Source organism: Scyliorhinus canicula, chromosome 21 (assembly GCF_902713615.1).
Source record: "Scyliorhinus canicula chromosome 21, sScyCan1.1, whole genome shotgun sequence".
NCBI classification, from domain to species: domain Eukaryota; kingdom Metazoa; phylum Chordata; class Chondrichthyes; order Carcharhiniformes; family Scyliorhinidae; genus Scyliorhinus; species Scyliorhinus canicula.
The window spans coordinates 46,260,232-46,283,683 of NC_052166.1; the positions used below are offsets into that span (position 1 = coordinate 46,260,232).

General features: G+C 49.6%; 1 protein-coding gene across 2 annotated transcripts in view; it reads right to left on the minus strand.

The window, feature by feature from the left end:
• The window catches only part of LOC119955516 (nuclear receptor subfamily 6 group A member 1-like), a 592,263-nt gene that overhangs the window by 84,870 nt on the left and 483,941 nt on the right, over positions 1-23,452 (minus strand). For both annotated transcript variants that reach the window (XM_038781784.1, XM_038781786.1), the window contains one exon: positions 6,232-6,459. In XM_038781784.1, the coding sequence (XP_038637712.1) occupies positions 6,232-6,459 (228 nt within the window). The remainder of the gene's footprint in view (positions 1-6,231; positions 6,460-23,452) is intronic.

Below are 23,452 nucleotides of genomic sequence, written 5' to 3' on the forward strand. Positions count from 1 at the left end.
GGAGATATTTAATAGTTCTCAGCAAAGATTTATCCAAGTGAGAAAGAAAAACTCTTTGAAAAGAATGCATCATTCGTGGCTGAATAAGCAAGTTAAGGGTAGCCCTCTCTACCACTCTAGAGAGTAAGAAGTCTTACAACACCAGGTTAAAGTCCAACAGGTTTGTTTCAAACACGAGCTTTCGGAGCACGGCTCCTTCTTCAGGTGAATGTTTACTGAGATTCACCTGAAGAAGGAGCCGTGCTCCGAAAGCTCGTGTTTGAAACAAACCTGTTGGACTTTAACCTGGTGTTGTAAGACTTCTTACTGTGCTCACCCCAGTCCAACGCCGGCATCTCCACATCACTCTAGAGAGTGGTAGAGCACTCTAGACAAATTTGATTGGGCAGAAGAAAAGAATAAATAAAAATATAATAGAGGGAGAAAGAAGAATATTTGAGAGAAAGCTGGCTCATGATAGAAGTGGATAGCAAGAGTCTACAAGTATTTAAATAGGGAACAGTAACTAAAGTTAATGGGCACGATTCTCCCAAAGGGAGACAAAGTGCTGACACCGGAGTGAAAACCAGAGTGTTTCACTCCGGCGTCGGAGGCCGCTCCTCGCCCCCTATTCTCCCACCCCCAGGGGGCTAGGAGCGGCGGCGCGTCAATCTCGCGCGCTGGGCCTTGGCGCCCGCATCAAAGTGGCGCCGCCTCAATGACGCAGCCGGCGGAGCCTAAATGACGTCACCCGCACATGTGCAGGTTGGCCGCCGCCAACCCGCGCATGCGCGGTTGCCGTCCTCCCCTCCGCCGCCCCGCAAGACATGGAGGATTGATCTTGCGGGGCGGCGGAGGGAAAAGAGTGTGTCTTTCAGAGACGCCGGCCCGACGATCGGTGGGCACCGATCGCGGGCCAGACCCCTCCTGAGCACCTCCCTGGTGCTCGATCCTCCCTCCGCCCCCCACAGGCCCCACATGCAACGGTCGCGCGCTATCCACACCGGCAGCGACCAGGTGTGGTTGGCGCCGGCGTGAACCGGTCGGATTAGGCAGGTCGCTCGGCCCATCCGGGCCGGAGAATCGCCGCTCGACCGGAGCGGCGATTCTCCGAGCGGCCTGTCGCAAAACGCGACATGCCATTTTGGTGGTGGTGGTGGGGGAGGGGGGAGGGAGAGAAAATCGCGTGTGGGTGCCAGGGCGGCGTGGCGTGAATCGCCCGGCACTCCCGCGATTCTCCCACCCGGCGTGGGGGTCGGAGAATCGCGCCCAATGTTTGTCCTCTAGAGAGAGAGAGCGAGAGAGTGTGTGGAATTGATAATGGAAAACAAGGAAATAGCAGAGATGGTATACAGGCACTTTGCGTCGGTCTTCATTAGAAGACTTAAAAAACTTCCCACAGATACTTGAAAATCAAGAGTTAAACAGGAGGGAGGAACTTAAAATAATCACCAACACTAGTGGAAAGGTACTGGGAAAACTATTAGATCTAAAGATTGAAGTTCCCAGGATTAGATGCCCTGAATCATTGGGTCTCAAAAGAAGTGGCTGTACAGATCATGGATGTATTGGTTATAAACTTCCAGAATCCGAGGAATTTTCAAACAGTCCCAGTGGTTTGAAAAATAGCTAATATCGGGGGCAGTATTCTCCGCTCCCAGGACTAAGTGCCTGCGCCATCTTGAACGCTGTCGCGTTTCACAACGGCACGAAGAGGTCCCAGGCGTGACCTATTATGGCCCCTACAGGGAGCCAAATGGGCACTGCGCCAACCCGCGAATGTGCAGTTGGGGCAGCTCAATCCTGCGCATGCGCAGTTGGGCCGTGCCATCCTGCATATGCGCGAGGATCTTCTTACGCGCATCGGCCCCTCACCAACATGGCGGTGGTGTTCTGGGGCCAGCCGCGGAAGGCAGTAGGCCCGGGGGGAAAGAGGCTGCACCGCCGAGTGGTGGCCCCCTATCACGGGCCAGACCCCATCGGACGCACCCCCGGTGAAGGAGCACCCCTCCCCTCCACAGGCCGTCCCCACAGCGTTCCCGCAGAGTTCCCGCCGGCAGCGACCAGGGGTGGACATTGCCGGCGGGACCCTGTCGTGTCGTAGTGGCCGCTTGGCCCAACTGGGCCGGAGAATCGCCGCTCGCCGTTTGCAGCGATTCTCCGAGCGGCCCAGCGCGAATCATGCGGCGCTGGTTTTGGGGACGTGGGAGAATCGCGTGCGGGGGTCGGGGTGGTGTGGCGCGGCGCCCTGGCGATTCTCCCACCCGGCGTGTGGGGGGGGGGGGAAGAATCCCGCCCCACATTTTTATTCAAAAAAGGATGCAGATAGCAGGAAAATACACGCCAGTTAGTCTAATGTCAGTCAAAGAAAAATTGCCAGAATCTATTAAGGAGGTCAAAGCAGGATACTTAGTAAATCATATTTTAATCAGGTAGAATCAACAAAGGTTATGACACAAAATAAGATTACATGGTGTATGGGGAACATATTAGCATGGAGAAAGGATTGGTTGACTAACAGGAAGCAGAGAGTCGGGATAAATGTATCTTTTCCGGGTTGGCAAGCTGTGACAAGTGGAGTTCCGCAGGGATCAGTTCTGGGGCCTCAACTCTTTACTAACTACGTTGATTTGGGTAAAGGAACTGAATTTACCCATGACACCAGAGCAGGTAGGAAAGTCAGTTGTCAAGAGGAGGTAGTCTGCAAAGTGATATGGTCAGGTTAAACGAGTGGGCAAAAAATTTGGTAGATGGAGTATATTGTGGGAAGGTGTGAGCTTGTCTACTTTGGCAGGAACAACATAAAAGCAGTATACCATTTAAATGGAGCGAGTTTGCAGAACTCTGGTACATGAATCACAAAATATATGCAGGTACAGCAAGTGATTAGGAAGGCAAACAGAATGTTGGCTTTCATTGCATGGGGAATTAAATAAAAAGTATGAAAGTTTTACTGCAACTGCACAGGGTCTTGATGAGACTACATCTGGAGTACTGAATACAGTTTTAGAATCTTTATTTGAAAAAATCGCATTAGATGTAGTTCGGAGAAGGTTCATTCGACTCATTCCCGGGATGAAGGGTTTATCTTATGAAAATAAGTTGAACAGGTTGGACCTATGCACATTGGAATTTAGCAGAATGAGAGGTGATCTTACTGAAGCATATCAGATCCTGGAGGGACTTAATACGGTGGATACTGGGAGGATGTTTCCTCTTGTGCGAGAGACTAGAGCCAGGGCTCAAGAGTTTAAGAACGAGAGATCTCTCTTTTAAGATAGAGATTTGGAGAATTTCTTTCATTCAAGGTTCATTACTATATTGAATTCTCTTGCCAGAAAACAGTGGAGACTGGGTCACTGAATTTATTCAAGGCAGAGTTAACAAGATTTCGACAGACAAATAATCAAGAATCATGGGGGCAGATGGCAAAGTGGAGTTCAGACACAACCAGATCAGCCATGATCTCATTAAAAAGTGGAGCAGGCCCGAAAGACTGAATGGGTACTTCTACTCTTAAGTCTTGTGTTGATGATATACATTAGGATTGGATTTACCTTGCACCCAACACGCATTTTGCAATTTATCTGGGCTGTACAGCCTGATGCACCATCATTTGCCTTGCACCCACATCTGCCTTGCACCCCTCCAACCCAATTGCAGCACCTCACCCCGAGCTTTCCCTCCCCTGATAGCAGCAGCCCACAGCTCTCACCTCCCCCCACATTGCAGTGACCACCTCACTCCAGTCTCATGTCTCTCCCCCACTGACTTCTCCTCTCCTCTTCACCTGACAGGGCTTTGGTTCAAGTGGGTCGAGTGGGGGAGAGGGGTGGGGCAGAGGGGCAGGGCCAGGGCCTTGAACCGGAAGTGGTTGATTAAGATGAGGTTATGCTCAATGACATGAGCTGCCAGTGTGGGCGAACCAGCAACAGCGTGTCGGGATTGAGGGAGACTGCATATTGGAGTGGCTGGTCTGGTGGCATCATTAGTTGGGGGAGAGAGGTAACTCTCCCCCAACTAATGTTGGCTTTGGCGACAGCATTGCAGCTAGGCTAAAGACTGAGACATTGCATCTGGTCACCCTGACGGGGTCAGAAATAGCAATGGAATCGGCAACAGCAGAATTGGTGTAATCAGCAACAGCAAAGGAGGCAGTAAAGGTCGAGGCAGAGAGGTGGAAGCAACAGCAGCGGAATTAGCACCAGTTGCAGAGAAAATGGTGGAGGAGGCATCAACAGTGGAGGTGGAGGTGACAACAGCTACAGAAGTGGTGGAGGAGGCAGCAACAGTGGCAGAGACGGTAACAGTGGTGGCCATAGCATTGAAGAGGGCGGCTGATGCAGTAGTAACAGTGGCAAAGGCGGCAACAGTGGTGGTTAGGGTGGCAGAGGTGTGGCTACAGCATTGAAGGGGACAACTGAGACAGTGGCTGTGGAGAAGGAGGTGGCGGCTGACATGGCAGAAATAGTGAGGCGATGGTAAGAGGTTGAGAACAGCAACGTAACTTTACCTAGATGTGAGGCTCAGGGCAAGGTGGCAACCATTCCCAGAAGCTTCCCGTGTGGTTCCAAGTATAATAATAATCGTTTATTGTCACATGTAGGCTTCAATTAAGTTACTGTGAACAGCTCCTGTGAAAGTCAGTAGTTAATTGGGCCACCCAGCTCATGCCACATTAGTGATGCAATTGGTGGAGAGCGGCTCCATCCCCAGCCCAGTCCCACCCAACTCATATTCCAGAGTACAGGTGATGGAACCTGTCCATGCCAAAAGCAGCTGCTGGGTAATCGGGAGGTTAGAGTAGAGAATGCAGCCCTATCGGGAAAGATGCAATCACCTGCAAGAAGAAGTTATTGCAGCCTTCAGGTATGGTATACACCTGGTTATATAAATGAAATTAAAGTTACCTGCCACATCTCTTTTAATGCAGCATTCCTCTGGTTGGAAAAAGATTACTTATTTATTTGGATTGTACAAATGTCCGTGCCCCCACCCCCACAACCTCTGATACAAAATTAATAAACAATTATTTTGTTTCCAGTTGCAAAAAGACGACTGCACCAACTTCTCAACACAAGAGTGCAGCCCAGGTCTATGGCCCTTTTTGTAACACCACTCAGGTACATGCAGAGAGCAGCCCTCAGAATTATTTTCTTGGTTGGGGAGGAAAGCATGTATGTGGAGCAACTGTACAATTGGGGAGGTATTTTATTCTTACAATAAAATGTGCTCAGCTTTTACTCAAACTTTTATTCTGGGTGCTTGGTCTGGAGTCAATTATAGACAGTGTAGATAGTGCCTGGAATTTTATTGTATGTGTTTATCCTCTTCCTTTCCTCCCACAATTGGAAATTGCACAGCATTATCCAAACCTTTATTCAGAATGTTTTGTCTGAACATGTGGTGACATAACCGCAAATTCTGCCGAATCACACTCATTAATTCGGAGCACCATCATTCACACACATACACATTGGATCGGGACTGCGTACTTTCAGTTGATGATTGACTTCAGTTGATTCTGATTGGAGCCTGCAACATATAGGTGCAACTCCAGCAATAAATGCAGCTTATGATTGGAGTCTGAAATACCACCAGATAAACTGAGAAAGTAATCAGTTTGGTAATATCACCAATTTTACAGATACTTGAACTGATGAGCCATCAGTTCAAAACTGGTCTTCAATTGTCAGTTCAGTGCTGGATATACTGGTGTCAGTTTTATTGGAACTTCCTTTAATATCTTGAGCCTGGTATTTTCTGTTGCTAGACAATTTATCTATTCATTCAAATAGCTAATTTGAAAGGAACATTTTTTAGGTGACATGACAGGAAATGTGGGCTGACCTACAAATACATATATGTGAGTACATGTGTGTGAGATTAACTGTTCCAGAGAAGAAATGTTGAATTAAGAGAATGAAATACAATCTTATTTGTATTAAGCTTTCCTTTCCCAATATAAAAATAAGTCAAGTACCCTAGTCTTCCATTCAGCAGCCTATTGAAGATTGAACGTAACCCTCCCAAAGATAAATTATTCTAAAAACAATCAAAATCTGGGTAATATTTTTACTGTAGAGTTTGACTTGTAAAGTTATCAAATCAAATGTAAACAACATGACAGAATTTCTCTATTTGTTGTACTTAAAAATGGGCATAAAACTTAGTTAATACAGAAACCGTGCTTCAGTGCTAGAAGAGATGATAGTTTATATGTGATTCAATGTTGCATCAACTTAAACTCACCCATCTTCAATCAGCATTGGTGTTCCAAGAGGTTCAAGGTCTTCAGCTCCAACCAATTGGCTTACAAGAGTATGCGATTGAGGATCCTGGTTGCGGGGTTGTGGTGGCAACAGACCTGAATGAGCAGCATAACTAAAAAGGTGCGGCAGGTACTGATAGTGCGCAGTGACTGGTGTCCCCATAAATTGATCCCCGAGTGCAGTGTACCCATTCAGCTCCATCGATCTGCTGGAAAGGAGAGATAAAAGGTTTGTGTTTACACTTTATAATAATAAGATTTGGGGGGGAGGGGGGGGGGGGGGGTGGTTTAGGGAAGGCAGTGGGTGGTGGAGGAGAAGAGAAAGAGACAAACACAGAAACAGATTAGTTCACTTTCATTTTTTTTAAACATTCTATTGAGATATTTATTGTTTCACAACAATTACAGAAGAAACAGTGTACATACAAATAAAAATATAATGCAAAAGCTGTCTTCCTCCCTCACAGGTCCCACGTTTTCTAACACCCTACTCTAAACTAAACTAAAACCTCCCCCGCCGGCCAACCCCTTCTGCTGACGGTTAATTTTCCCCAAAGAAGTCAATGTAATGGCTGCCACCTCCAGACGAACCCTAACATTGACCCACTCAGGGCGAACTTGATTTTCTCCAGACAGAGAAAGCTAGCCACGTCAGTTAGCCAGGTCTCCGGCTTCAGGGGGCTTCGAGTCCCCCCAAGCTAATAATATCTGTCTCTGGGCTACCAGAGAGGCAAAAGGCCAGAACGTCTGCCTCTTTCTCCTCCTGGATTCCCGGGACTTCTGGCACTCCGAAAATCGCCACCTCTGGACTCGGCACAACCCTTGTTTTCAACACCTTGGACATGACATCCGCAAACCTCTGCCAGAATCCCCTAAGCTTCGGAAATGCCCAGAACATATGGACATGGTTGCGCACCTATCTTCCATTCCAAAGACCTGCTCATCCAGGCCACTGTCATGTGAGCCCGGGGAACAAACTTGAACTGTATCAGGCTGAGCCTGGCATGATGTAGATGCGTCGACTCTGCTCAACGCGTCCGCCCAGAGACCGTCCCGCAGAATCTCAGGTCTGCAACCACCATGGGGCCGGTGGAGTATTGTGCCGGCAGGAACGGCAGAGGCGCCGTTACCAACTCCCCCAAACTAGTGCCCTTACATGATGCCGCCTCTATTCGCTCCCACATTGAGCCCCCACCCACTTCCTTATCATGGCTACATTCGCCGTCCAGTAATAATTACTAAAGTTTGGCAGCGCCAGCCCGCCCTCCCCACGGCTACGCTCCAGAATCATCTTTTTTACTCGTGGGGTCTTACCCGCCCATACAAAGCCAGACATCACCTTGTTGACCCGTTTAAAAAAGGACCGTGAAATAAAGATGGGGAGACACTGAAACACAAACAGGAATCTCGGGAGGACCGTCATTTTTACTGTCTGCACCCTCCCAGCCAGTGACGGCAGGAGCATGTCCCACCTTCGAAAATCCTCCTTCATTTGGTCTACTAGTTGGGCCAGATTTAGCTTCTGCAGCCATTCTCATTCCTGCACCACCTGGATGCCTAGGTACCGGAAGCTTCCCCCCACCACTCTAAACGGCAGCTCCCCCAATCCCCTCTCCTGCCCCCTTGCCTGGATCACTTTTCCCCATGTTCAATTTATAACCCGAAAACCGGCCAAAATCCCCCAGAATCCTCATAATTTCTTCCATCTCTTCCAGTGGGTCTGACACATATAAGAGCAGGACGTCTGCATATAATGAGACTCTTGTGTTCCACCACCCCCCCACCTCCTCCCCGGACCAGCCCCTTGAGGCTCTCAACACAATTGCCAGCGGCTCTATGGTCAGTGCAAACAACAGTGGGGAGAGGGGGCAGCCCTGCCTCGTTCCCCTGGTGTAGCCTGAAATAGCCCGATGTCAACCTGTTCGTCACGAGCGCCGGATACAGTAGCCTGACCCAGTCGATTCCAATTCCAAACCCCCCAGTACCTCCCAAAGATACTCCTATTCCACCCGATCAAATGCCTTCTCCGTCCATTGCGACCACTACCTCTACGTCCCTACCCTTTGGGGGCATCATAATTACATTCAGCAGTCTTCTGTAGCCACCTGGGGTGGCCACTGCCCAAAACAAAATGGAAGATTGCAAAGAATGCAGACAAATGGACATGTTGGAAAGCAAGCAGCTTGCAAGGCGATTGTATATTGGGACGACTGCAGAAACCGGTTTTGACAGTTGCAGAGACCAGACAGCACTGTGAAAGAACACCAGTTAACATACTAATAAGGCAATACCGGGCGAGTCCCAGATACAATGGACACAAGTTAAGCACAAATCGATACATTCTATGGAACGTCAGACCCTGTGGCGCCAGAGAAGCCCAAAACAATAGGTCCCAAGAACCGCTCCAGCAACCGAGGAACTGCCCTATGATTGGGGGGTTCAAACATATCGATTGGGAAGAGACCCAATCGATTCCAAGCAGGTAAGGGAGTCCGCCCAAAGAGGCGCGGACCCCCTGGGACCTATAAAAGAAAGGTCCCACACATGGTTCAGTCTCCTGTCTCCTGGCTCCTGTCTTCTACTCCAGCCGTCGAGCAGCAGCCACCAACAAGTAAGTGCCTAACGACGACCGCTACCAGAAATAGGCACTCCTGACACCCTTTGCAATTGATAACAATCCGAAGTCTGCAGACCAGAGTAGAGCAAGAGGCCTTGTTCCCTGACCCAGCAGTTCCTTCGAGATAAGTATTAGTTGTTTAGCGGTAGGAGTAAGTGTAATCCTTTAGCGTGTGCATGGGTAGTTATTATAATTGTATTATAATAAACTCTAGTTGTTTGGACTTACTAATTGGTGTACGGTTTCATTGCTTTGAACTTCACCTTGAAGCTTGTGGCGGTGTCTTAACGGCACATGGCTACTCCAGAGCTTAGAACAAGAAACAGAGCCAAAGTGAGTGTTAAGCACACTCACCCAGAACGAGCAACATTTAGTGGCGACCACGAAGGGACTCGATTAGAAGTGCCCCCCCCCCACTCCGAGAGAACCCAGAAATTTGAATTGGAAATCCAATTGGGAAAAAGGAAAAACCACAAGTGTTCAAGGAGTTCAAATCAATAACGATAATTCGGAAGTGTGTTTTTGCATGCGTAACTAACAGGGTTGTAAGGTTAAACTGAGAGATTTTTGTTGCGTCAAACTGTCGGGAGTTTTATAATCGGAACATAGCGAAAGCCGTACCCGTATTTAAAAGCATTACCTGATCATCCCCTGTTCCAAATTAAAGAGAGAAAGAGGAAATGGCCATGCAGGCAATGGAACGCCTCATGAACCCAGAGCAGTTCGTGGTCGCAGCGACCAGCAGTAGCAGAGTAGGCCAGTGTCCCGTATGGGAGCTGGAACTCAGGAAATATCTCAAAGGGAAAGGATGGCCCCTTTGGAGTGAGTTTTGTGTGAATGAGGACACAGGTCCCGGGAGTATAGGACATACTTGGTGGGAGAACCTTTCTCAAATTCACAGGAAGAATTTAAGTAAAGCACGCAAGCCGATGGCAATTGTGTCCTGCTTGGCACAATTGCGAGGCACAGAGGAGGTCGTTCGGACGCTCCGAGCAGAATTAGAGGAAAGGAATAGGATGAGCAAAGTGGATGTCAGGGACATCGAAAAGGAAAACCTAGAGTTAAGAAGGAAGCTGGCAGAGAAGGATAGAGAGGTGGATGATGCCAAGAGGGCACATCAGTTCTGTCTAGCCCATCTGAGCAGTTCCCAAACCCAATATGAAAAAGCCTATCAAGATGTGCAGCGCACAGTCCTGATAAGAGAAGAGTCAGAAAAGCAGGTAGAGGCACTGCAAAGGCAATGCTCTGACCTAAAGGCAGCTTTAAGAGCACTCCATGCTGCCACCACTGAGCAAAGGCAAAGCACAGTGGATCACGCAAAGTGTAGGAAGCAGATTGCGGAGCTGCAATCTCTGCTTTCCGTACAGAATGGGTTCCAAAGCACCTTTGGAACACAGTTAGATGAGGAAAATGCCCCAGATTGGCAAGAATTGAGCGAGACAGCGCAGCGCTATGTTCAGGGAACATGTGCACCAGCAGCGCAACAGAAAAGGAAAGCACCCCAACCCCCCACAGATCAGATAGCACCCGCACCTATGAACCCAGTCACTACCCAAAGAAAGGCAACCATAGAAGGTGCACCCGACATCACCTACACCACCCCCTTAACTGTAACACAACTCAGGGACGCGTGTGAGAAAATCACCCCGTTCCTCCCCACCGCAGACCCCCACCAATTTTTCGCGAAAGTGAAACAGCAGGCTACCATGTACGGCCTGGATGAGAGAGAGCAAGTGAAGTTCACAGTTTTGAGTTTAGACTCATCAGTAGTTGCAGCCCTCCCCGACCACAGAACGTTGGAGGAGGCACACTAGAGGAGATGCATACATCTATTTTAGACGCGATAGGGTACAATAGAGGAGACCAAGTCGAAGGCCTAAATAAGTGTAGGCAAAAGAGGACAGATCATCCCACAGCATTCGCAGGAAGGCTGTGGATCCATTTCACTGCTGTTTTTGGTGATTTAGACCAAGTGCATTTAACCCACGATAATATGGTTAAATGGACCCGCACCATAATCTCCCACGCCACAGATGCAGGACAGAATGTCTGCAGTAGTTATGACCCCTCAGAAGAGGCCCATAATGAAAAATGGGTTTTGAAAAGATTGTCCCGCGCTTGGGAACAATCTGCCCAAGGCAAGGTTAAAGTGAAGACCCCAGAAGAAGCTCAGGCTGCAGCAGATATACAGGCAGTAAGAGCGCACCAAAACCCCGCATGGGTAAATGAAGGAAAGAACAGCCCCCCACAGAAGTCGCAGGAATGTTACAACTGCGGACATTTAGGACATTTTGCAAAAGAATGCAACGGCCCACAGAGATCTCAGAGAGGCCAGCAGACAGGCACTCTGAACAGGAACAAAGCTAAGCCTATCCACAATATAGGGACGCAGTCAAGACAGACCAATGTGGACGGAACGGACTGACGGTGTTCGGGCTCCCCCACTTGGGTCTGTAACACCCTCTGGGACTGATCCGGAAGGCCGGTGGTCACAGCAAAGATTAGAGGGAAGCCCATAGAATTACTTTGGGACACAGGAGGGTCCCGCACAACAATTAATTCCACCATTACAGCACAGGCAGACACGTGGCCGACCACATCCACAATTACACTCAGCGGATTTACAGGTCACTCGCAGCAGGGACACATTACAGCCCCTGTATCAATTCAGGTAGGGACCATCTCCACCAGACACCCCATTGTTTTAGTTAATCTGCCCCGCACAGCAGAACACATACTGGGTATTGATTTTATGAATGCCCACAGCCTGTCGTTTGATCCAGTCAATCAGTGTGTCTAGAGAATGGCAAAATCGGACAGAGCACCCGCAACTCTCACAGTAGGAGAGTATGCAAATAGGATTAGCGCAGTAGGCGACTATTGTTTCGACCTGACCACGCTTAGCATGGACAAACAGGTTAGGGCAGTTTTGAACCGACACAGGACAGCATTTTGCCAGTCACCGGCACGACTGCGGCAGAATGACTGGACAAGTTCAAGTTACTGGACCTGACCCGAGACCACAGAGACAGTACCGATTTCCCCGAGAAGCAGAGGGAGAAATTGGAATGGTTATAGAGAGCTTATTAGAGCAGGGGGTACTTAGGACAGTAGCCTCGACTAATAATGCCCCTATTTGGCCAGTGAGGAAGCCCGATGGATCATGGCGTCTGACCATTGATAATCGGGAACTCAACAAAGTCACCCCAGCAGTAGCCCCCACGGTAGCAACAAGTCCCGAGACCATGCTCAAGCAGGGACTCCACTCCAAATATTTCACGGTATTGGACATTAGCAATGACTTCTGGTCAATCCCATTGGCAAAGGCGTGCCAGTACAAATTTGCCTTCACATTTAAAGGACAGCAGTATACGTCGACATGCCTCCCACAAGGATTCCACAATTCCCCCTCCATTTTCCACCGACAGCTGGCAAATGGATTAGCCAAATTTTCCCGCCCCGAATGTCTGGTACAGTATGTGGACGACCTATTACTGCAGACAGACACCAAGGCAGAGCACATCACGCTTCTGGCCGAGCTCCTGAAAATTTTACAAGAAATTGGATGTAAAGTTAACCCCAGAAAGGCCCAAATATTAGAGAATCAAGTGATGTATTTGGGTACAGTCATCACGCACGGCAAACGCGAGATCGAGTTCAAAAGAATTGAATCGATTGTCAAATTGCCCCTTCCCCAGAATGTTTCAGCCCTCCGGTCGTTTTTAGGACAGGTTGGGTACTGTCGGAACCATATCGATTGTTTTGCGACAAAGGCAGCCCCACTCTCAGACCTCCTTAAGAAAGGAGCCCCTTGGGAATGGCTTCCGCAGCATACAGAGGCTGTGGAAGAGTTAAAAAAGGCCCTTAGCGCAGCACCCGCGCTACAAGTTCCAGACCACCTCTCCCCCTATGCAATAGAGGTAGCTAGCACCGATCTGACCCTCTCGGCCGTGCTCCTTCAGGAACGGCACGAGCAGCTACGACCCGTGGCTTATGCCTCACAACTTTTAGACCGCGTAGAACAAGGATTTTCAGCCTGCGAGAGGCACCTACTAGCAGTTTTTTGGGCAGTTCAGTACTTCTCGTACATTACCGGACTTAATCCCATCACCATTTTGACCGAGCACAACCCCACACAGTTACTTTTAGACGGTCGACTGAAGGACGGTTCAGTGAGCCAGATAAGAGCAGCTAGGTGGACACTGCTGTTACAAGGACGGGACATAACAGTTAAACGGACCAAAACACACACATTTTTAGTGGACAACCTCCAGGACAACCCCATGAATGTGAGATTGTAGCACCCCTACACAACACAGAACCCTTCATTGCAAAGACGCCCCCCAGAAAGATAGGGAATTCATGCCAGAGCCCCCAGCACACCGACACGTGTGCCCCATTGAAGATATATGTGGACGGTTCATCCACAGTTTTAGATGGAGAACGCATCACTGGATGCGGGATTTATGTTGAGGATGCGCAGGGTCGCGCACTAGAAGAAATCGCATTAAAATTACCAGGTCACTTAGGCGCGCAGGCAGCAGAGCTCACGGCCATTGCTTATATAGTGGACCACCCAGATTCGTTCCCCAGCCCAGCAGACATATATGCGGACAGCTTATATGTCTGTAACAGCCTGACCGATTTTCTACCCCTGTGGAGGACAAGAGGTTTTGTCTCCGCAGACGGGAAGCCCCTTCCATCAGCCCCATTACTCCGCCATATCCTAGCGAAGGCAAAGGATAGGACGTATGGCATAGTTAAAGTTAGGAGTCACCATAGGTCATCCCCCCCCATGAAATGTAAAAGCCGACGCACTGGCAAAAGCAGGTTCCAGGCGAGGTCACTTTTGGACACCCCCAGCTAGTGCACCAGCTAGCGCCCCTGTGAGTGCAGTTCAGGTCTCACAGACAGAAATCAAAGATTTAGTACAGGCACAGAAGCAGGACGAAAATCTCCGGGAGATTTTTAAAGGAAACTTTGTGGCCCAGTATGATAGATTCAAACACGCTGTGACCACACATGAGGGTGTGATCATTAAAGATAAATTGTATGTGGTTCCTGAACAAGACAGGAATTAAATGATTGCCTTATTCCATGACAGCCATGGACACCAAGGGATCGACCCGACCACAAGACACCTTAGACAACTCTGTTGGTGGCCCAGCTTACGACAAGATGTTACCCACTATATTGAGAATTGTTTAATTTGTGCGCAGAATAACCCGGAGAGGTATTCAAAGAAGGCACAACTCAGCCACACTCGCCCCGTTAATGGCCCCTGGACAAACCTCCAGATCGATTTTATACGACCATTGCCCCCTTGCAGGAATGGCTATGAATATGTTCTGGTGTTCATAGATACCTTTACCAAATGGGTAGGGGCATTCCCTTCACGCACCAACACAGCTAAAACAGCTGAAAAGATCCTGACCCACCACATCTTTACGAGATGGGGTCTCCCCAGAAGTATAGAGTCAGATCAGGGATCTCGCTTTACAGGACGGGTCATGAAGAACGTCCTGACCATATTCGGCATAAAACAGAATTTCCACATTGCGGATCACCCCCAGTCAAGCGGGATAGTAGAACGCATGAATCGGACCCTAAAATCGACCCTTAGGAAGATGGTACAGGAGAACAATTCGACTTGGGATTCAGTGCTCCCATTCGCACTAATGTTCATCCGAAATACAGTTTCATCATCCCACACACACTCATGACCGGACGCCCTATGAAAGGATCAGAATTCCTTTTAGGACTGGACATGACCAGCCCAGAAGTGACGGCCCTCACACACGAGAAAGCAGTCAAAGAATTAGTTGAAACTGTGAGGTCTGCACAGCTAGCAGCTGCAGTAATATTGGGAAAACGACGAAAACAGAGCACGGCCTGTTTTAACAAGAATGTACACCCCACAGAATTTCAGGTTGGGCAACAGGTTATGCTATCTGTTTATAACCCCAGCATGTTTTTGGCTCCTAAATTTTCCGGCCCATACTCAATTTCGGACAAAATCAGCCCCTCAGTTTATAGGATAAAGTACCCCAACGGTAAGACTGCGTGGTTTCATATTAACCAACTGAAGGCTTATGGAACACAGTCAAACCACTCGCACCATGTCCTACTCGATGCAACAGAACACCTCGCCCCGCCCACAAGAGACACATTTCCACCCTCCCCCTCACAGACCAGTTCCTCATCGGACTCGACCTCGGCTCCGCCCACTGACTTCAGACCACGCCCCGGAACGCCCACAAGCTGCCACAGCAGAGACAGTGACTGTGAAACTGAGGACAGCCACAGCACTCCACCCTACAGCCCCCACTTCAGCGACTACGACCCCGACTCCAGTGACCCCATGGAGATCGCCTACATTAAAAATCCGGACCCACACCTACACCCACCACCCAACACTGACGACCCCAACAATGCTCCTTCAATTTTAGACCCCACGATTTGGCACAGGGACAATTCTTGGCGACTTGTCCGCAATGACGAAAGTGACCCCCGGTCACACAATGCAAAGATTGCATGCCTGAGCCATACAAGGGTATGGGATCCGGGAGAAGAGGAGGACTTGATGTCTGACTCCCGACACGGCAACCCCTTTGCGACCCTGTTCGCAGAGAATGAGGAGAAGTGAGGTGTCCAGATGATGTAAAAGAGGAACCGCTTGAGAGAAGCGATGTCCTTTCTGATGGAACCTGCACGTATGTATGTTTGTTTGTATGTTAAATGTTTGATTGGAGATTGGCCACTTACTTTTCAGCTGAAAAGCTTGTGACCACCTCACATGCACTTTAGTTTATCCGCAGATATTTCTGAGAACTTCACTCAGTTGAAATGTCCTCTGGAGAACCGACAATGTTCACGACTTGTCTTCTGTTTACAGATGTTGGAGCATCTTGGCTCCTCCCTTGTTTTTTTAGGTGCCCCTCTATTCTGGGAATAGAGGCTGCAATCCCACTACGACTACATTCTTGCCCGTTCATTTCAGGTTGCTCAGGCAGTGAACAAACGGCATTGAGGACCCGCCCTGTCTGAGGACCCCCCTTTGGTCAGCTAAGCTCGGGTACAGCACAGCATGCCCTACCCGGGGATCCCATTCAAATCTTACCCGTAGCGGCCGACATACAACCCATTCGGATACCTAATTTCTAAACTTTGGTTTCATTTTTGTTTAAGGTAGCCCTTCGGCAGCCATCCCATATGCTATTTACATCCAGGAACATTCGGATGGTAAATCACAAAACCTGCGAGACGGCTCGCAGTGGTAAAGTTGTTAGGTGTATGTCTGGTCCTAAATTCGCTTTTGAAAAAAAAATGAGGGGAGTCACAGGGTGTGACTTGGCCATTCATTTAAGGGACAATTGGAATGAGAGGACAGATACACTAACATTACAGGTATTAAACGAATTATTGACAGATACTGTGCTTGATCCCATAGCTTCCGAACAGTCGAAGGAAGGATCAGAGCAAGATCAGCAATACAATAGGACAGAAGGAAGGAAGAAGACCACGATGAAGAACTACATGCTTTTAGTTACTGTTTTTGTATTTTTGCGCGCGGACGCAAACCATTTTCCCCCTATGGCCCCCGCCGTTAATGTTTCCCACACACCGGCTTCTCAAAGCCCAGTAATGAACAGCAAGGACCAGACCTGGTGCACAAAATTCATGAACTGGTACTCACTTTCGTATGTCATTGAATCACTTTTGGTGATTGCAGTTCTCTGCATCATAGTGCAGACCCTCAGGATGAGGAAATGGAGAAGGAGAGCCTCCCGCTCTTGCGCCTCAACCATTTACAGAGTACAATCCCCTATTTTCGGATTTCACCAATCCCCCCAACCCCTTGATGTATAATAAAAGATTTAATTTAATGCGATCTGTAAATAAAGATTACTGCGGATGTATTATAATGTTCTGCGCTCGACTGCTGAGTCAGAAAACGAAATGTAAAGATACTGTGGTATGAATGAGTAAGGGTTTAGAATGTTATAGGATGTTTTAAATGTGAGATGAGAATAGTTTATTGCGATAGTTAGAGGTTCCCGATTCGAATTGGTAATGCATGTCCCCTTTGACATAGCGCCAATCAGAAAATGTTAGTTAAAATGTTTTTGCCATAGTTGAGGAAAGAATAGAAGCCATGGAACTCGCTGAGGTCAGGGAACACAAAGACACCGTACTTAGGCGATCCTTCATGATTTCTCATGAGGATCACAAGGAGGGAGTGTAGCCACCTGGGGTGGCCACTGCCAAACACAAAATGGAAGATTGCAAAGAATGCAGGGAAAATGGACATGTTGGAAAGCAAGCAGCTTGCAAGGCGATTGTATATTGGGACGACTGCAGAAACCGGTTTTGACAGTTGCAGAGACCAGACAGCACTGTGAAAGAAAACCAGTTAACATACTAATGAGGCAATACCGGGCGAGTCCCAGATACAATGGACACAAGTTAAGCACAAATCGATACATTCTATGGAAGGCCAGACCCGGTGGCGCCAGAGAAGCCCAAAACAATAGGTCTCAAGAACCGCCCCAGCAACCGAGGAACTGCCCTATGATTGGGGTTTCAAACATATCGATTGGGAAGAGACCCAATCGATTCCAAGCAGGTAAGGGAGTCCGCCCAAAGGGGCGCGGACCCCCTGGGACCTATAAAAGAAAGGTCCCACACATGGTTCAGTCTCCTGGCTCCTGTCTTCTACTCCAGCCGTCGAGCAGCAGCCACCAACAAGTAAGTGCCTAACGACGACCGCTACCAGAAAAAGGCACTCCTGACACCCTTTGCAATTCATAACAATCCGAAGTCTGCAGACCAGAGTAGAGCAAGAGGCCTTGTTCCCTGACCCAGCAGTTCCTTCGAGATAAGTATTAGTTGTTTAGCGGTAGGAGTAAGTGTAATCCTTTAGCGTGTGCATGGGTAGTTATTATAATTGTATTATAATAAACTCTAGTTGTTTGGACTTACTAATTGGTGTACGGTTTTATTGCTTTGAACTTCACCTTGAAGCGTGTGGCGGTGTCTTAACGGCACCTGGCGACTCCAGAGCTTAGAACAAGAAACAGAGCCAAAGTGAGTGTTAAGCACACTCACCCAGAACGAGCAACACTTCTTACGTTGGCTGCCAACTGCCTCCCCTTAACAAATCCCGTCTGGTCATCCCCAATCACGTCCGGAACGAAGTCTTCAATCCTTGAGGACAAGATCTTAGCCAACAGTTTGGCATCTACATTTAGTAGGGAGATCGGTCTGTAGAATCCGCATAGCGCCGGGTCCTTATCCCGCTTCAGGATCAATGATATAGTGGCCTGTGACATCGTCGGGGAAGCCCCCCTCTCTCCCTTGCCTTATTAAATGTCCACATCAGCAGCGACCCCAGTATCCCAGAGAACATTTTGTAAAACTCCACTGGGTACCCGTCCGGTCCTGATTGCATGGCCTTCAGCCCTTCTGCTATCTCTTCCAACCAGATCGGGGCCCCCAGCCCTTCTACCAACTCTTCGTCAACCTTCGGGAACCTCAGCCTTCCTAAAAATTGCCTCATCCCCTCCGGTCCTGCTGGGGGTTCCAACTCATACAGCCTGGTATAGAATTCCTTAAACGCCTTATTGACCCCAGCTGAATCTACAACCAGGTTCCCATCCCTGTCCGTTACTTTCCCAATCTCCCTGGCTGCTGAGCAAGCATTCTACTGGCCTTCTCACCCTATTCATAAATCACCCCCTCGCCTTCCTCAGCTGCTCCACTGCCTTCCTTGTAGTTAACAAGCCAAACTCCACCTGTAGCCTCCGTCGTTCCCTTAGAAGCCCGGCCTCTGGGGGCTCCGCATAACTCCTGTCGACCTGTAGTATTTCCTTTATCAGTCGGTCCATCTCTGCTCTGCCTACCTTCTCCCTGTGGGCCCGTATCAAGATCAGCACCCCTCTAACCACCGCCTTTAGCGCCTCCCAGACCACTGCAGCCGAAACTTCCCCCGTGTCGCTGAATTCCAGATAGTTCTGGATACATTTCCTCAGCCTCCCACACACGGGCAGCACGGTAGCATGGTGGTTAGCATAAATGCTTCACAGCTCCAGGGTCCCAGGTTCGATTCCCGGCTGGGTCACTGTCTGTGTGGAGTCTGCACGTCCTCCCCGTGTGTGCGTGGGTTTCCTCCGGGTGCTCCGGTTTCCTCCCACAGTCCAAAGATGTGCGGGTTAGGTGGATTGGCCATGCTAAATTACCCGTAGTGTCCTAAAAAAAAGTAAGGTTAAGGGGGGGTTGGTGGGTTGTTGGGTTACGGGTATAGGGTGGATACGTGGGTTTGAGTAGGGTGATCATTGCTCGGCACAACATCGAGGGCCGAAGGGCCTGTTCTGTGCTGTACTGTTCTATCTACCTCCTCATCCACCAAAAATCCCACGTCCAGCCTCCAGTGCGGATGTTGGCCACCCTCCTTGGCTCACCTGCAGGTCAACCCAGTGCGGGGCATGATCCGAGATCGTGATCGCTGAATACTCAGTATCCACTACCCTCGTCAGTAAAGCCCTATTCAGGATACAAAAGTAAATCCGGGAGTACACTTTATGCACGTGGGAGTAGATGAAAAACTCCTTCACTCTCGGCCACCCAAATCTCCATGGTTCCACCCCCCACATCTGCTCCATAAACCCCTTTAGGTCCTTTGCCATTGCTGGCACCCTGCCTGTCTTTGAACTAGACCGGTCTAGCCCTGGGTTAATGACTGTGTTGAAGCCCCCCCTCATGACCAGTTTATGCGAATCCAGGTGCGGGATCTTCCCAAACATACTCCTTATGAACTCCACATCATCCCATTTTGGCGCGTACACATTCACGAGTACACCAGCAGCCCCTCCAGCTTCCCACTGACCATGATGTACCGACCCCCCACATCCGCAATTATTCTTCCCGCCTCGAATGACACTCGCTTGTTGATCAGGATTGCGATCCCTCTAGTCTTAGAGTCAAGCCCCGAGTGGAAAACATGCCCGACACATCCCTTCCTCAATCTGACCTGGTCAGTTACTCTCAGGTAGGTCCCCTGCAACATTGCCACGTCCGCCTTCAGTCCCCTCAAACGCATGAACACCTGTGCCCTCTTAACCGGCCCATTTAGCCCTCTTACGTTTCATATGATCAGCCTGGTTGGGGGGGGCTTCCCTTCCCCCCCCCGTCCTGCCGATCAGCCATCTTGGGCCAGTCTCCAGCCCGCGCCCCATGCAACCGCAGGCCCACCCCCAGGCAGCCTCCGTCCCCGACCTTCCTAATGTCCCACAGCAAAAGTTACTCCCCCATCAGCAGAATATTTCCTCCCCCTCCACCCCGCAGTAACAGCACTATACAAACAGCCACCTTCAAAAAGCATAACATCAGCTCACCCCACACTGCGCTTCCGTGAGCTAGCCCACTCAGCTAGCTTGGTGGCCACCGCCCATGGCGCCAGACATTTTCACAGCTATTGTTACCCCCACACCTCGGACCCACTTATGCAAACAAAAACAATACCAACCCAATTGCCCCAAAAGAAACACAAAGAAAATCAAAAAGATCCAACATCTAACATTCACACCTCCAACCTCATCAGTGCAATGCAAACTTTAACTCACACAGCTCATCCGTAGACCCAAATCGATACAGAAGGCATTACAGATAACGTCCAAAAACAAAAACTTTTTAAAAACATGAACGCTGCAGCAAAGTTCAGTCCAAACACCTCAGTCCGCTACCAGCCCTTTCCTTCTAGCGAAGTCCATCACTTCCTTGGGCGATTCGAATTAGAAATGTTGCTCTTCGTGAGTGACCCAAAGACAGGTCGGATACAGCAGTCCAAACTTAAACTTCTTCTTGAAAAGGGTCAATTTTATCTGATTGAATACAGCTCTTCTCCTGGCTACGTCCGCGCTCAGATCCTGATGTATACACAGAATGCTGTTCTCCCATTCACAGCTCCGTGTCTGCCTGGCCCACCGTAGGATGCACTCCTTGTCCAGGTACCTGTGGAATCTCACCACCATAGCTCTCGGGGGCTCACCTACACGTGGCTTCCTCGCTAGCGCTCTGTGCGCCCTGTCCATCTCCAAGGGTCGGGTGAACGTCCCCTCCCCCAGTAACTTCTTGAGCATAACCCACTATGTATGCCCCTGCGTCTGTACCTTCAGATCCCTCCGGAAGACCCACGATTCTCAGGTTCTGCCAGCGGGACCTGTTCTCTAGTACCTCCACCTTTTTCTGAAGCCTTTTTTGTTGGTTTCTCAACATCCCCGCCTCCAACTCCACTGCAGCTTGATGTTCCTCCTGCTCAGTCAGTGCCTTCTCCACTTTCTGGATCGCCCGGTCTTGAGCATCCAGTCCGAGTTCCACCTGCGCAATTGATTCCTTAATCGGGTCCGAGCATTCCTGTTTCTGCTTGGCGAAGCCCTCCTGTATGAACTGCATCAGCTGCTCCATCGAGCCAGAACTCAGTTCGTCCGCCATGCTTTCTACCGCTGCGGCCTCAGCCCAAGCCTTCTCCGTTCGCCTATTTCTTCCTTTACAAGCACTCCTGGGCCGCCTCTCCATGCACTGATGTAGGATTCCTCGTCACAGTTGCATCCAACATCAATTTTCCAAATCAGATCCGACAAAAAATCGGGGAGAAAGGTCCAAAATTCCGACCCTAGCGGAGCCATCAAATGAGCCACCAACAACTCCTTCATAGCCGCCACCTTAGGTCATTAGTTCACTCTCTAAAGAAGTTATATTTTAGAAAAATAGTGGGGGAATAAAATGAACACTGATGCACACGTATATTGTATATAAATTGAAGTCTTAAGAATTGATGCACAAGTGCTTGTTTAGTTATGGGATTCACTTAAAAAAACTTCCTGTAATTGACAACATTGGTGACATAGCTAAAAAGAATAACTAGCATACATGAAGTGCCATGAATGATAGCATTGTGATTAAGAGTTACCAAAGATGTGGAGATATGGGGCGCAATTCTCCCCTACCCGGCTGGGCAGGGGGTCCCGGCGTAGCGGAGTGGCACCAACCACTCCAGCGTCGGGCCTCCCCAAAGGTGCGGAATTCTCCGCACCTTTAGGGGCTAGGCTCGTGCCGGAGTGGCTCCCGCTCCACCGATGACACCAAAAATTTGCGCTGGCCCAGCACCTGCGGGAGATGTTCACAGACTCGCTAGCTAGGGGCACACTGCCACCCACGTTAGCACAGGCCTCAATCTCGCTGATACCTAAGAAAGACAAAGACCCAACGGAATGTGGGTCATACAGACCCATATCTCTGCTGAACGCAGACGCCAAAATACTGGCCAAAATCCTAGTCAAAAGGCTAGAAGACTGTGTACCTGAGGTGGTCACAGAGGACCAGACGGGCTTCGTCAAAGGTAGACAGCTTACCTCGAACATCAGGCGCCTGCTGAACGTGATAATGACCCCCTCCGGGGAGAGAACACAAGAGGTGATCGTCTCCCTGGGCGCAGAAAAGGCCTTCGACAGAGTCGAATGGAAATACCTCATAGAGGTACTGGAGCGGTTCGAGCTTGGAACAGGGTTCACCGCTTGGGTAAAGCTCCTATACAACGCTCCCATGGCGAGCGTACGGACCAATAATACCAACTCCCAATACGTCCAGCTGCACAGGGGCACCAGACAAGGATTCCCACTGTCCCCGCTGCTGTTCGCACTACCAATCTAACCGCTAGCAATCACGCTCAGGGCAGCACAAAATTGGAGGGGGATCCGAAGGGGAGGCAGAGAGCACAGAGTCTCACTCTATGCAGATGATCTGCTCCTCTACATCTCGGACCCACAAAGCAGCATGGACGGAATCATCGCGCTCCTGAAAGAGTTTGGAGCCTTCTCGGGCTACAAACTCAACATGAGCAAAAGCGAGATCTTCCCAGTACACCCGCAAGTGGGGGGGGGGGGGGGGGGGGGGGGGGGGGGGGGGGGGGGGCACTAAAGGGGCTGCCGTTCAAACAAGCCCGACACAAATTCCGCTACCTGGGGATCCAAATAGCCCATGACTGGAAAGGGATCCACAAATGGAACCTCACCAGCCTGACGGAGGAAGTAAAAAAGGACCTGCAAAGATGGAACACACTCCCACTCTCCCTCGCGGGGAGAGTCCAGACGATCAAAATGAACGTACTGCCCAGGTTCCTCTTCCTGTTTAGATCCATTCCGATCTACATCCCCAAGGCCTTTTTCAAAGCGCTGGACAAACTTATTATGGCGTTCGTATGGGAGGGGTAAAAACCGTGCGTGTGGAGGAGGCCTTCTGCATGGGGACCTCCCACCGGCTCCTCGCCACGGCAGCACTCCCATCCCCACCCAAAAAACACTCCAGCAGCCCAGTGGTGACAGCCAACATCCAATCCTGGAACCAACTGCGGCAGCAATTTGGCCTGACCAAAATGTTCGACAAAGCTCCCATCTGCAACAACAATAGGTTCACACCAGCACTGACTGATGCCACCTTCAAAAGGTGGAGGCAGGACGGGGGGACACTGACAGTCAGGGACCTATACACGGACGGCAGGATCGCAACACTGGACGAACTGACAGAGAAAT